Genomic DNA, 15,846 nt, shown 5'->3' with positions numbered 1-15,846 from the left:
GCCAAGAGATGAGCTGTAGGTGTACCTACAATAGGAGTCCCCTCAAAGCCTACCATTGACTATGTACATACCCAGCGGGCGACAGAGCTGCAGGAGTTGTGACCCGTTTTTGTTGGTTATGTTGTCATAGTTGTGCCTAGGGGGGCATATGGGGGAGGGAATGCTGTCACCTGCAGGCAGGTGTTTGTCCCCCTGTGTGCTGAGGGTGTCAGGTTCTTGTCCGGTTCTGGCATTTAGGTCGCCACAGACTAGTACATGTCCCTGGGCCTGGAAATGATTGATTTCCCCCTCCAGGATGGAGAAGCTGTCTTCATTAAAGTATGGGGATTCTAGTGGGGGGATATAGGTAGCACACAGGAGGACATTTTTCTCTGTTAAGATCATTTCCTTATGAATTTCTAGCCAAATGTAAAATGTTCCTGTTTTTATTAATTTAATGGAGTGAGTTAGGTCTGCTCTATACCAAATTAGCATACCCCCTGAGTCCCTTGCCTGTTTCACACCTGGTAGTTTGGTGGATGGGACTACCAGCTCTCTGTAACCTAGAGGGAAACCAGTGGGTCCGTCTCCTCAATACCAGGTTTCTTGCAGGATGACAATCTCTGTATTACCGATTTCTTTGGTGAAGTCCAGGTTCCTGCTCTTTAGGCCAAAGGCAGATGACCTCAGGCCTTGGATATTCCAGGATGAGATGGTGAAGGCTTTGTGCTCTATCTCTCTCTCTCTCTCTTCAAGTCCTCTCCCTCTCTATCTCTCTTCAAGTCATCTCTCTCTCGCTCTCTCTCTCTTCAAGTCCTCTCTCTCTCTCTTCAAGTCCTCTCTCTCTCCAAGTCTTCTCTCTCTCTCTCTCTCTCTCTCTCTCTCTCTCTCTCTCTCTCTCTCTCTCTCTCTCTCTCTCTCTCTCTCTCTCTCTCTCTCTCTCTCTCTCTCTCTCTTCAAGTCCTCTCCCTCTCTCTATCTCTCTCTCTCTTTCAAATCCTCTCTCTCTCTTCAAGTCCTCTCCCTCTCTCTATCTCTCTCTCTCTTTCAAATCCTCTCTCTCTCTTCAAGTCCTCTCCCTCTCTCTATCTCTCTCTCTCGATCTCTCTCTCTCTTCAAGTCCTTTCTCTCTCTCTCTTCAAGTCCTCTCCTCTCCAAGTCCTTTCTTTCGCTCTCTCTTCAAGTCCGCTCTCTCTCTCTCTTCAAGTCCTCTCTCTCTCCAAGTCCTCTCTCTCTCTCTCTTCAAGTCCTCTCCCTCTCTTTATCTCTCTCTTTCTTTCAAATCCTCTCCCTCTCTCTATCTCTCCCTCTCTATTTCTCTCTCTCTTCTCTCTCTCTCTCTCTCTCTCTCAAATCCTCTCTCTCTCTATCTCTCCCTCTCTTTTCTCTCTCTCTTCAAGTCCTCTCTCTCTCTTCAAGTCCTCTCTCTCTCCCTTCAAGTCCTCTCTCTCGCTCTTCAAGTCCTCTCTCTCGCTCTCGCTCTGTCAAAGTCATGTTATTTATGGAACCCAGATACTTTTTTTTTTATTTTTTTTATTTTTTTATTTAACCTTTATTTAACCAGGTAGGCAAATTGAGAACACGTTCTCATTTACAATTGCGACCTGGCCAAGATAAAGCAAAGCAGTTCGACACATACAACAACACATAGTTACACATGGAGTAAAACAAACATATAGTCAATAATACAGTGAAAAAAAATAAGTCTATATACAATGTGAGCAAGTGAGGTGAGATAAGGGAGGTGAAGGCAAACAAATATATGTATAAATAAATAAAAATATAAAAGGCCATGGAGGCGAAGTGAGTACAACACAGCAAGTAAAATAAAAACTAAAAAAAACACTGGAATGGTTGGTTTGCAGTGGAAGAAAGTGCAAAGTAGAGACAGAAATAATGGGGTGCAAAGGAGCAAAATAAATTAATAAATAAATACAGTAGGTAAAGAGGTAGTTGTTTGGGCTAAATTGTAGATGGGTTATGTACAGGTGCAGTAATCTATGAGCTGCTCTGACAGCTGGTGCTTAAAGCTAGTGAGGGAGATAGGTGTTTCCAGTTTCAGAGATTTTTGTAGTTCGTTCCAGTCATTGGCAGCAGAGAACTGGAAGGAGAGGCGTCCAAAGGAAGAATTGGTTTTGGGGGTGACTAGAGAGATATACCTGCTGTTATACGCTGTGTAATCTCCCTCAGCTTTACTCTTAATAGTTCTGAGTCCCAGTCACAGAGAGGGTGCTGATGCATTACAACCGTCAACACACACACACTCTCTCTCTATCTCCTTCTCTTTCTCATTTCACTCTCTATCTCTCACACACACATAGGTCATGTTTTAGTGTCTGGCCCGCGTCCCTGTGCACAGTGGAAGCAGGGAGAGAGGCACAGGAAGAGTGACTCATCAGCAGATGGTGGCTGGGGCGCATTTCATCTCTGCCACCACGAGTCCTAATGCTTTTACCACCTGGAACAGGACCAGTTCACACACCCCAGGAGCACACACATATATACACACACACACAGGCACTTAACACATTCCGAGACCGCACAGTGCACTTTGTACACACCCTGAGCCCTAGCCTGGAGCGCTCTCCCTCTCCTCTACTTCTCTGTTCCATCAGAGCCAATGTACACCCCCACTCATTCCTTCTCTCCCCCCAGCCCTCAGCCTCCCTCTCTCCCTCTCTCCCCCCAGCCCTCAGCCTCCCTCTCTCCCCCCAGCCATCAGCCCCCCTCACTCCCTCTCTTCCCTCAGCCTCCCCCTCAGCCCCCCTCACTCCCTCTCTCCCCTCAGCCCCCCTCACTCCCTCTCTCCCCTCAGCCCCCCTCACTCCCTCTATCCCCTCAGCCTCCCTCTCTCCCCCCAGCCCTCAGCCCCCCTCACTCCCTCTCTCCCCTCAGCCCCCCTCACTCCCTCTCTCCCCTCAGCCTCCCTCTCTCCCACAGCCCTCAGCCTCCCTCTCTCTCCCCAGCCCTCAGCCTCCCTCTCTTCCTCTCTCCCCCAGCCCTCAGCCCCCCTCACTCCCTCTCTCCCCTCAGCCTCCCTCTCTCCCCCAGCCCTCAGCCTCCCTCTCTTCCTCTCTCCCCAGCCCTCAGCCCCCCTCACTCCCTCTCTCCCCTCAGCCTCCCTCTCTCCCCCAGCCCTCAGCCTCCCTCTCTTCCTCTCTCCCCCAGCCCTCAGCCCCCCTCACTCCCTCTCTCCCCCAGCCCTCAGCCTCCCTCTCTCCCCCCCTCAGCCCTCAGCCCCCCTCACTCCCTCTCTCCCCCAGCCCTCAGCCTCCCTCTCTCCCCCCAGCCCTCAGCCTTCCTCTCTTCCTCTCTTCTCCCGTCCTCAGCCCCCCTCACTCCCTCTCTCCCCCAGCCCTCCCCCAGCCCTCAGCCTCCCACTCTCCCTCTATCCCTCTCTTCCTTTTGCTTCCCTCTATTACTCTCACTACCGATTCCCGATACCGATTCTCTCTCTCTCTCGTCTCTCTCTACCTCCATCCTCAGCCCTCACCCTCCCATCCCTCAGCCTCCTTCTCTCTCTCCCTCCATCCCCAGCCCGCAATCTCCTTCTCACCCTCCATCCTCAGCCCTAGCCCTCAGCCTCCCTCTCTCCCTCCATCCCCAGCCCTCGGCCTGCCTCTCTCCCCCCAGCCTTCCGCATCCCTCTCTATCTCTCGTCCCTTTCTACCTCCATCCTCAGCCCTCACCCTCCCATCCCTCAGCCTCTTTCTCTCTCTCCCTCCATCCCCAGCCCGCAGTCTCCTTCTCTCCCTCCATCCTCAGCCCTAGCCCTCAGCCTCCCTCTCTCCCTCCATCCCCAGCCCTCGGCCTGCCTCTCTCCCCCCAGCCCTCCGCATCCCTCTCTATCTCTCGCCCCTCTCTACCTTCATCCTCAGCCCTCGCCCCTACCCATCCCTCAGCCTCCCTCTCTCTCTTTCCCTCCATCCCCAGCCCTCAGCCTCCTTCTTTCCCTCCATCCCCAGCCCTCAGACTCTCATTATCCTTCCATCCCCAGCCCTCAGCCTCCCTCTCTCTCCCACATCCCCAGCCCTCAGCCTCCCTCTCTCCCTCCATCCCCAGCCCTCAGCCTCCCTCTCCCCCGCGCCCCCCCAGCCCTTGTCCTTGGCTCAGGCAGCAGTAAACGGCTCAAATCGGCTTGTCCAGCTCAAGCCTCTCTCTGCATCACAGGCCCCTGGGTTATATCGGGTAAATAAATTAGCACATGAGGGGGAGGGGATGGTCACATGATGTGATTTTCCTTCACTTAACTTAAGCAGTTTGAGGGATCGATCCCATTATCTCCGTCAGTCCTCCCTCAGAGTCAATGGAACCTCTACTGCATGCTAGCCGGTATGTACACACGCTTTTCAATTAGATTCTCAATCTCGCAAAGCCGTTGCTTTACCTTAATGGGTGTTTTAAAAGGGATGAATAAGAGTTTTATTTTAAACAGCAGAAAAGGAGAAAACGTTCCCTTGTGCCTAATCAAGGCATTTATAGAAGGTTCAAGCCAATCCGGGAGACTGTGCAGCTGGCAACTAAAATATTAAGTGGAGTAAAAGGCTATTTGTTGTTTTAGAACAGTTCCTCACCTAAATCAAAGCGGGACTAATGTCCAAGCTTTTCTGGGAAGATCTCTTCCCAACGCTGAAGCTTTGAACAGGATTTATCAGGAACACTCCTTCAGTGCTGCAACATGCAGAACAACGCTTGTTTTACTAACGTTTGCTTCTCCTCTCCATAAGGAGTCTGTTGCTGTCAGACTGAGCAGACAGCGAGGCCGTTTGAGAGCAAGCTACATTCAGTCCATGTGAGGGGGGAATACAGCAGCTTTAGAACTAAATGGCTGCAGGCTTTTGCTTCTTAGCAGGCAACATGGCTTCTGTGTGTGTATGGAGCGGAATGGAGAGATTGGAGAGGGTTTAAAGGGATTGGGGGAGAACAAATGATGTGATATACTGTAGGTAGATGTGTTTGAAAACAGTCATCAGAACAGGTTATTGGTATAGCCACCTATATAGGCTATACAGAATTTACATAGCTCTGTGACGACCTTTGAACCTGCCCTCTCTGTTTGGATATTAACTGGGCTACAGTAATGGATGTTATTACTCAAACATAGCTCTACGTCAGAGATACATACATAGCCTACATACAGACAGAGCCATGTTGTCAACTTACAGTATTCCCTCATTTTCAACATCCATCATCACTCTTCAGTTTTCCTTACTGAATGAAAGTGTGTTGACTTCTGAAGTCAATAATGTCAATAGGGTTGGAAAATCTCAGTAACTTTCACAAAATGTCCAGGTTTCCCAGAAATCCTGATTCCCTGCTTATTCCCTCCTTATTCCGCGAATCAGGAAAACCGTAGAATTTGGGGACTTTTGCAACCATAGACAATCACAATCAGGTTACATGAGAAGTAGAGCATGGGGTTGTTTACATACAGTCCTGTAAATCCATGTGAGTGTTTGGATTCCAGGGGCTTGTCGGTGGTGTGCGTGTCTGTGACGACAGTTTACTGTGTTGGTCTGGGTCCAGCTAGGTCTGTGGAGAGCTTTCTCAACCTTCTGTGAAATGAACATCACTCCAGGACATGTTTCTCATCTTCACCACCCAGTTGATCAGAAAACGTGGATTTGGCATTACGGAGTTTGGCCCTCTGCTTGGCCTCACCATGGCCCAAATACTACAGGATGATGAAACTCTCTGAGGAATGAAGAATGGAGGGATGAAGAATGGAGGGATGAAGAATGGAGGGATGAAGGGATGAAGAATGGAGGGATGAAGAATGGAGGGATGAAAAATGGAGGGATGAAGGATGAAGGGATGAAGAATGGAGGGATGAAGAATGGAGGGATGAAGGATGGAGGGATGAAGGATGGAGGGATGAAGATGGAGGGATGAAGATGGAGGGATGAAGGATGGAAGGATGAAGAATGGAGGGATGAAGATGGAGGGATGAAGGATGGAGTAGAGATAAAGGATGTGGATGTCCTGTTAGCACTCTCTTCCTTCATCTCTCATACAGTAGGCCTCTCTCTGCCTTTTTCACTTCATTGGCCATACAATACTATGCATTTCACCCAGGTCTGCCGTTTACACTCTGCATGGTTTTATATAGGCCTGTCTGTGATGTACATGCAGGGCTCTAAAGTGCAACCTTTATGGTCACATATGTGGGCCACATTTTACGTTCATAAACCACGTTGTGGCCGTTAACACCTTGTTCGGTCATGTTACCTCATTAGCTATCAGGCTAACAACCTGGTAACTTTACCAGTATATCCAAACATTTGGGGGCACAGACAGAATGGTAAAGGTGCAGCTTCTTCAGGAGATCAATGATCATATGAATGAATTAATGAATGAAAGATTTGCATGTGTCACATACAAACTGACATTCTTGAAGAGACAGTGTACAGTATTCAATGTAATGCATCTCAATAGGAAACAGTGCTTTTTACACAATGTAGAAACCAAATATTTCACAAATGACTGTTTAATTTCAATGACAGGTATTTGTATAGCTTTTATAATGAACAAATGTAATTTACAGGGTTACATTTTAGTTTCTAGGGCACAGCTTGTGCTTCAAAAGTATCTCGAATTCATATAGGCCCAATATGGCTGTATCTCAATCAATTTACAAATCTTGATTTCTGGTGCTCCTACATTTTATGTGGTGCTCCTAAGTCATCTGCAGGCCATTTTACCACCGGCCCACCTCACCATCTGATCTTAATGGGTACTGTAATAGATGAGATCGTGTCCTCATCGCAGAGATAGCATGAAGAAGAGGTTTTGATGTTGCAGGACAGAGTATAGAGTATTTCTATGGCTTTGTTTTGCCAGTAGAACATCATCCACTAAGCAGTGTCATGGCAGTGTGTGCGTGCATCCATGTTTGTTTGTTTGTGTGTGTGTGTGTGTGTGTGTGTGTGTGTGTGTGTGTGTGTGTGTGTGTGTGTGTGTGTGTGTGTGTGTGTGTGTGTGTGTGTGTGTGTGTGTGTGTGAGTGTGAGTGGCAGGAGCATTGTTCTCTGTCTGTAGCGATTAGTAGGGGGGCTGAGAGCGACGGGAAGGCAGGGAAGCACATGTCTGGTGTGAAGTGTCCGTGCTCCTCCCCTCAGATCACATGTTGCTGCCTAAAGCTTACTGTATGCTTCCCAGTTGAAACGGTTTGTGCATATAGTATGACGACCTTTTGTGACGTTTTAGTTTGTTTTGGTGCGTATACCTTAAGGAGCAGAAAGGAACCGATGCTTAACTGGACAAATGTCAGTAATGATTCCCCTGACCTTTGAAATGTGATCTCGGTGGAAAAACACATGGTAAAGCTTTGTAGCATTGCTTATCTTGAATTGTTTACTTAGACACCAAAACTGATTACAGCTCAAATTAATTGACCAAGTTGCATGCCACTTCTTACTGCATCTTTCCTTATTCAAAGTTGCTAAATCAACTTCATATTATAAAAAAGGTTTTGAAACCAATCAAAAACCTAACTTATTTTCTGAACCTCCATCTCTGCATCTGATGGAGATGATGGAAGAGATATAGTGTGTGAGATGTGACCTTTCAGTTGAATGCATTAGCAATCAGTTTAGGAAACAAAAGACAAAGCAAGGTCAATGGAGAAAGGCCTTGAACACATTAATCCTTAAGAGTCTATTGACACACCCGTGCATTAATATAAGTAAAATGATTAAAAAAATCCCCATCAAAATCCGTCAGTTTAAACTAGACATGTTGGCCTTCTGCATCTGCGGTGGAAGGAGTCCGAGCTACAGCGTTGTATTTCAGACAATGACACATCCTGAAAATAGGCCTTCTCAGGACAACGACTGAAGCGACTGACCATTCTATTACGACCACTCTATGGAAAAGGGGAGACTCTCACGAACACAATGATGTTCTCCATTTTGTTCTACGACCCACACAAGTGTCATGGGACTTGTCTGACAGTAACCCAAACAAAGAAATGGACGTATCGAGGTAGTTTTGTGCCCCCAAAAATAAGGGGTTAAATATGCGTACAAAAAAATATTCAGTACCAGTCAAAAGGGTCAAAAGGGTTTTTCTTTATTTTTACTATTTTCTACATTGTAGAATAATAGTGAATACATCAAAACACTGAAATAACACATATGGAATCATGTAGTAACCAATAAAAGGTTTTATTTTTGATTCTTCAAAGTAGCCACCCTTTACCTTGATGACAGCTTTGCACACTCTTGGCATTCTCTCAACCAGCTTCATGAGGAATGCTTTTCCAACAGTCTTGAAGGAGTTCCCATATATGATGAACACTTGTTGGCTGCTTAACCTTCACTCTGCGGTCCAACTCATCCCAAACCCAAACCACAGATTTCCATCAAAAAATAACACAAGGTGCTTATAATGCATTATAAAGAGGGTATTCAAGTGTTACCTATTGTTGTGCTTGTTGATGCTGGTTTTGTTCATGTTTAAAGGGGAGACGTTGTTTACCCTCTACAGTTTGTTAAACAGAACGTCGGTGATGGGGTAACTGGGTAACGTTGTCGTGTGTTCCTCTGCAGATGCTCATGGTGCGAAGGGTTTTTGGGTACAGTGGTAAGAGGGAAACAAAACAGAAGTAACTGTTTGGATTAACTGATTAGCAAGCAATTATTAAACTGATCTGTATTTGGGGGTTGAATTAAAAGCAATTAATGATGTCAGTGCTTGGGGAGAAACATCCACCTAATTTTCTGTCTGTCCGGGTTTTCTCTCATGCAGACAGGAGGGATCTGTTGAAAAGTAAAAAAGTGTGCAAAGAGAAAGTAGGAAAGGTTGTAGAAAACGCTCAACTAAAAAGTAAGGCGTTATGTTGATATATTGGTCAGTGTCTCTGTCTGTTCTGGAGTATAGGCCCACTAGCCTGTGTGACTGTCTATCTGTATCCGTGTGGAGTGGGATGTGTCTGTGTATGTTGTTTAAGAAGTTTGTGGGAGACACTGGCTGATGAATTGGCGGTGGCAGAGCACTGATGTGGGGGGGACCCTACTCCTCTGTATGTGTTGCATGCAGACAGATGACAGACAGTGTTGCATGCATCCATGCTGCTCCACACACCTTCCCTCTTCCAGGACCCAGCTGGGTCTGGCTGATTGAGGCTGGCAGGGGGGAGATGTCTGCTGCAGAACACGGCCAAAGAAAAGACAGGATCTCTATCTATTTCTTTCTCTCTCGCTCTCTCTCTTTCTCTCTCTATCTCTCTTTCTCTCTCTCTCTCTTGCTCTCAATTAAATTCAAAGGGCTTTATTGGCATGGGAAACATAAGTTTACAATGGAGTGAACTAGATAATATACAATAACAAATTAACAGTATCCCTCCCTCTCTCTCTCGCTCTCAATTAAATTCAAAGGGAGTTTACTGCCTTGTTCAGGGGCAGAACGACAGATTTTTACCTTGTCGGCTCGGGAACTCGAGGATTCGATCCAGCAACCTTTCGGTTATCGCCACCCCGATCACAACATTACTAATGGTAATATAATCTACCAGGGATGATAACTCTATCTCTGGCTGTGTCCCAAATGGCACTCTATTTCCTACATAGTGCACTACTTTTTACCAGGCCATGGTTGAAAGTACTGCACTATATAAGGATCAGGGCCATTCAGGACAGAACCTCTATGTCAGCCCTTCTGATGCCAGGCCGGCCACACACTAAACAGCCATGAGTGTGTGGCATTAGCGTTCCCATTACCGTACCCTAGGAACATGCACGTAGGCTGGGAGCTAAGGAATGAATCTGTCTAGCAGGTTACTGGCCTCGTGGTTCCGTGTTTACCACTGGCTCTGGGTGGAGGGAGGGAAGAAGGAAGAGAGGGTGGAAGGAAGGGAGGGAGAAAGGGTGATAGAGAAGAAGTAAGAGAGGGTGAGAGAGAAGAAGGAGAAGAGGGTGATAGGGTGAGAGGGTGAGATGTGGTTTTAATAAGCTAGCAGGAAGAACACTGGCTGTGTGCTGCTGTGTCTCTCCTCTCTGTGTCTTCACTGCTAGCTGGGTTGTGTAAATCAATAGGTACCTGGGATCCTTCCCCACTGCTCTCTTTCTCTCTTTCTCTCTGGATGTCTCTATCTCATCTTAACTGATGCAAACAGGTTTACAGGATCAAAGTCATATTGATGTGGTACTACCTTCCACTACAGTACATTTCAAAGCCGTCCTCCTCACGACCTGTTTTAAACTCCACCTTGTGTTGTGAAGGAATGTGCGTAGGAAGGGAGCCAGCCGGTCAGTTCGTCCTTCCTCTCCTGATGGTTCCTTCTTTTCCGGGTGGATTTATCGCAGCTCCCTCCCTCGCTTTCAGGAGGACAATAGATGTCCCATCAGAGCAGAGCAGTGCAGTGAGAGGAATATGGGGAGGGAGGGAGGGAGGGAGGGAGGGTGCTGTAGGGTGGCACAGTGGAGGCATAGTCTGGTCCTGACTCCCTGACCTCTGACCTAGGACAGTGACCTTGTCTAAGTAATAGATCATCTTAACCTCATTTCATGCAATAACCAATCCAAACGTATTTTATATGGAGGAAAAGTACAAATTGTTCAAATATGAAGGGAGCTGAGTTCAGAAGTACAGGGAATATAGGGAAATATATTTCAGACAAGAGGTCTTCATGGATCCGGGTAGACCCGATATGCCCGAGACCCGACCCGGGCCCGGTGAGGTTCGGGGTCTGAAATTCTAACTTTTCCCTCAGGTCCGGGTTGGGTCCTGTTTGATTGTCATCAGGTCTTGGGTCTATATCACTACAGCTGATAGACCTGAGTGGACTCGAATGGACCCAGCCACGGCTCTGCATTGCCTATTAGATATTTGTTTTACGCTAATAAGGTGAATTTACTAACTTATAGAAGGCCCTAGCCAACATTTAAGGACCTATTTGTTAACCAGGAGAGCAACATGATAAACATACTTTTTTTGTCACTCAGGTCCAATCGGGTCTAGGTCAAGTTGTCCTCGTGTCCATTCGGGTTCAGGTCTGATTGTTCTCGGGTCCGTTCAGGTCCGGGTCCCCATTTAATAAATATGATCAGCCCATTCGGGTCCGGTCGGATTGTGTTCGGGTCCGTTCAGGTCCGGGTCCCCATTTAATAAATATGATCAGCCCATTCGGGTCCGGTCTGATTGTGTTCGGGTCGTTTCGGGTCAGGTTCCAACATTTTGGAACCTCTAGTTCAGACAGAGTTCATCACCACATTTGAGAGACATACACATGCAGTGGTGTTAGGAGCTGCTTGTCCTATAAACACCAGCCAATCTAAAAGCTCTGAAACACTGAAGCGCACCACATGTAATTAGAACTTGAGTGAAAAAAACTAAATTTTGGGTTTGACTGATGTGAGTCAGACAGTGGGAGAGTTAGCTAGCTGTGCTGTGTGTGGTATCTGCCTCAGGACCTCCCCACTTTCATCTTCCTGGTGCTTTGACTTACTTTAGAGTTTTCAACCCAGACAAACTTGTCTCCATCCGTCTGTCTTCCTGTCTGTCTTCTTTTTCTGGGAGAGGAGGATGAGGGGAGAGAAGGTGGGAAGGAGGGGTGTGAGCGGTCGCTCCAGACTGTGCTCGACTGTTGGCAGCGGTGCCTGCTGCAACGGGGCATCAGGTCAATGTTCCCCTCTGCCAAACTGCCTGCCAACAGCCAACAGAGAAGGAGGGATGGAGGTAGAAGGAGGGAGGGAAAGGGGAAGAGGTAGATGGAGAGAGAGAGAGGGAGGAAGGGAGAGAGGGTGAGAGGGAGAGATGGATGGTGGGTTGTGAGAAGGAGGGAGTACAGTGTAACAGTGAAAGGAAGGGAGAGCGTGTGAGAAGAAGGAAGAGAGAGAGGGAGTGTGAGAGGGATTGAGTGTGAGTGTCTTTGGGTCAGGCCAGGGAAAATGCCACACATCCATACACAGATAACATATTCATACTTCCCTGTATGTAGGCATGGCTCACCAGATAACAAACCAAGAGATGGGCTCGAGCAGGTTCATACATACCCACGTCTCCACCAACCAACCACCATCATCCCCAACATCACCACCAACATCATCCCCCAACATCACCACCAACATCATCCGCCAACATCAACCCCAACATCACCACCAACATCACCCCCAACATCACCACCAACATCATCCCCAACATCATCCCCCAACATCACCACCAACATCATCCCCCAACATCAACCCCAACATCACCCCCAACATCACCCCCAACATCACCACCAACATCATCCCCCAACATCATCCCCAACATCACCACCAACATCATACCCCAACATCACCACCAACATCACCACCAACATCACCCCCAACATCACCCACAACATAACCACCAACATCACCACCAACAGCATCCCCCAACATCACCACCAACATCACCACCAACATCACCCCCAACATCTGTCCTCACATCGCCACCAACATCATCACCAACACCACCCCCAATATCTTCTCTAACATCACCACCAACATCATCCCCCAACATCACCCCCAACATCACCACCAACATCACCACCAACATCACCCCCAACATCTGTCCTAACATCACCACCAACATCATCACCAACATCACCCCCAATATCTTCTCTAACATCACCACCAACATCACCCCCAATATCTTCCCTAACATCACCACCAACATCACCCCAACGTCAGCTGCTGTGGTGTTAGAGTTATTGGATTTAGCCTTTTTAACTACGAAATGTTCCACAACATTCAACAACCCTGTGACCTCATCATCCGGCGCCAGCGACCCGAGCGCCATGGCACCAGATGTTGTAGCCAGCCTATCAGAGGCGCTCCCCCGGATCGAACACAACAGATGCCTTGCAAGGGCACAGAATGACGTGAAATATTTAGCATGCAGAGAGAGCAGAGAGCAGGGTGTGTCTGAGACAAGCCTGTGCATTACCATTTGAAGGGCACGGTGCGGAGCAGAGAGAGAGGGAGAGAGAGGCACACACACACACACAGATATTTGAGTGCTCTTACCTACAGTGCTATTGTGCTTTCTCTCTCTCTCTCTCTCTCTCTCTCTCTCTCTCTCTCTCTCTCTCTCTCTCTCTCTCTCTCTGTCTCCCTCTCTCTCTCTGTCTGTTGGTCTCGCTCTCTGTCTGTCTCTCTTTCTATCTATCTTTCGGTCTCTCTCACACACACAAACTGGGGTTGTGGTACTGATCATTATTGCGGGCAGTCAGTCAGAAGGTTGAGCATTAACAAATGAGTCTGACTTCCCCTCTTCCCTATTCGCCTCAGAGGTCAGCTGAGGCATCCTGAGTCAGGCAGACACACAGCAAAACCTGAAATGGCACCCTATTCCTTAGCAAGTGTGCACTATGTGGCATCCCTATGTAGCTCTGGCCAAAAGTACTGAACAAGGAACTAGTGTGCCATTTCAGACACAGAAAGGTAGAGGACATTCACCAGAACATATTGTATGGAACTGCACTTAGTTCTATTATAACACTTCCCTTTTCTTATCACCTTCCTACCTTCCTTTCCTTTCTTCCTCTGTTTTCTCACAGAGGTAGCTAGCCTTATGATGAAGATCATATATTCTACAATCTACATGCTGTCAGAGAGCTGCCAAAATGCAATCTGTTTGAATCCTCAGTGGATGTCTTGTTTTTTCAACGCCACAAGCTTCCTAACGTGGCAGGCATGATGTTGAATCCATTAAGGCTGTCAGCCAATCATCTCTCTTCCTGTCCTCGTGGCTCGGCAAATGATAGCGAGGAAATAGGAGCGAGGCTAGCAACCAGGAGGCCATTTACAGACTGCAGCAGCACAACAGTCTCAAGGCTCCACGCCATGCTCACTGAATGGAACAACAAGGGCAGAGGTAGTGTGTATGTGTGTGTGTGTGTGCTTCTGTGTGCACATCCGTGCTCTTGTGTGTACATGTGTGCATTAATGTGCATTTGTGTGTGTCTATTATGCTTGAGTGATGCACAGAGAGAGATCCAGAAGAGAAATATGCCGTGGAGTTCAAGTCATTCACCCTGGAGTTCAAGTCATGAACAGTGATTTGTTTTCTGCTTTTGTTGGCCACGATAATTCCTCTGTTAGCGAATTGAAAAGGCCTTGGCTGGGGGCTGTTTTTGGTTGATATTGATATGGTTTTAGAAAATGAATAGCAACCATCCCTCTGAGTTTATATGAGCAGCATTGTTGATTTATGGGCAGGCTTTGATAAAAACAAAGCTGTTCCACTTTGTTGGCAAACACTGTTAAGTGGAGGATAAATCATTAAAGCCAGCTAGGGTTTGGTGGTGAGACATTGTTCTGTTGGTACACTTGAGGCTGCTCTGTCTGTCTGTCAGTCTGTCTGTCTGTCTGTCTGTCTGTCTGTCTGTCTGTCTGTCTGTCTGTCTGTCTGTCTGTCTGTCTGTCTGTCTGTCTGTCTGTCTGTCTGTCTGTCTGTCTGTCTGTCTGTCTGTCTGTCTGTCTGTCTGTCTGTGTGTGTGTGTGTGTGTGTGTGTGTGTGTGTGTGTGTCTGTGTGTGTGTGTGTGTGTGTGTGTGTGTGTGTGTGTGTGTGTGTGTGTGGAACCTTTTGAGATGATATGGAAGGGGGAAAAGAAAGGTTAACTCTACACACTACACTCTGTGCTCCCAAGTGTTTTACACTATTTAGACCCATAAGAACATACAATATTTAGACCCGTAAGTCGTAGTCGGTGGTAGTATTGTGTGGTTCTGTAGTAACCTACAGAAGCATGGTCCTTTTCTGTTGTCTCTGTCATCACCTAGCAGTACAGGATCAGAGAGGTTCACTGTGAAGTCTGAGGACGGGACAAGACCCAGGGATTACACAGATTTGATTATCTTTCTACCCGGATCAAAAGATGTGGCAAAGTTGATGCTGTCTGTCAGTCCACGGGGTAGAAATAAAACCCAAAAGCCAAAAAGAAAAACCGCAAGTGTTTTCTGAACTGACAGCAGTTGACAAAGCCCTGTCAGGGATTAAAATATGTCATCAAACCAGTGTATTCAGCTGAAGGGTATACAGTAGCACGTTGGACATCACTCACTGACAGAGGGCTTTTCCTGTCCAACCCACCACTGTATTGTAGCGCTGCTTAATGTCTTACATAACAGATGAAGATGGAATGTGCAGTGGAAGATTACATCTTTATTATTCTACACCTGAGTTACTGGAGGGTTGTCACATGTTACACTTAACGGTTCATTCCAGCAAATCATCTGTATTTGTAGATCTGTCACTAAAAGTGTGATTTAATATGATACCACTTCCTTGTTAGCTTCATTGAGTGTACTGTACAAAGTAACAACACACAATCACAGTCACATTCTACAATCACAGAAATATAATTACTATAACAAACATTCCCATGCAGTTCATTCTATTTCTATGCATACTATATCAAATCAATGTAAATAGTCCGGGTGGCCATTTGATTAATTGTTCAGCAGTCTTATGGCTTGGGGGTAGAAGCTAGTAAGGAGCCTTTTGGTCCTAGACTTGGCGCTCCGGTACCGCTTGATGTGCGGTAGCAGAGTCTATGACTTGGGTGACTGGATTATTTTACACCGCCTAGGACCTGGATGGCAGGAAGCTTGGCACCAGTGATGTACTGGGCAATACGCACTACTCTCCTTAGCGCCTTACGGTCAGATGCCGAGCAGTTGCCATACCAGGCGGTGATGCAACCGGTCAGGATGCTCTCGATGGTGCAGCTGTAGAACTTTTTGAGGATCTGGGGACCCATGCAAAATCTTTTCAGTCTCCTGAGGGAGAAAAGGTGTTGTCGTGCCCTCCTCATGACTGTCTTGGTGTGTTTGGACCATGATAGAGCGTTGGTGATGTGGACACCAAGGAACTTGAAACTCTCGACCCGCTCCACTACAG

At 47.2% G+C, this 15,846-nt stretch overlaps 1 protein-coding gene across 4 annotated transcripts in view; it reads left to right on the top strand.

The window, feature by feature from the left end:
- LOC139573540 (oxidation resistance protein 1-like) overlaps positions 1 to 15,846 on the top strand; it is a 183,569-nt gene that overhangs the window by 64,507 nt on the left and 103,216 nt on the right. For 3 of the 4 annotated variants that reach the window (XM_071397115.1, XM_071397113.1, XM_071397110.1), the window contains exon 1: positions 13,783 to 13,817. The exons of the other annotated variant lie outside the window; for it this stretch is intronic. In XM_071397115.1, coding sequence (XP_071253216.1) covers positions 13,798 to 13,817 — 20 coding nt within the window. In that variant the 5' untranslated portion in view covers positions 13,783 to 13,797. Of the gene's footprint in view, positions 1 to 13,782; positions 13,818 to 15,846 lie in introns of those variants that run through there. 4 annotated transcript variants of the gene reach the window in all.

The sequence above is a fragment of the Salvelinus alpinus genome, chromosome 4 (assembly GCF_045679555.1).
Source record: "Salvelinus alpinus chromosome 4, SLU_Salpinus.1, whole genome shotgun sequence".
In the NCBI taxonomy this organism is placed as follows: Eukaryota; Metazoa; Chordata; class Actinopteri; order Salmoniformes; family Salmonidae; genus Salvelinus; species Salvelinus alpinus.
This window is presented reverse-complemented; position numbering and strand designations above follow the sequence as displayed.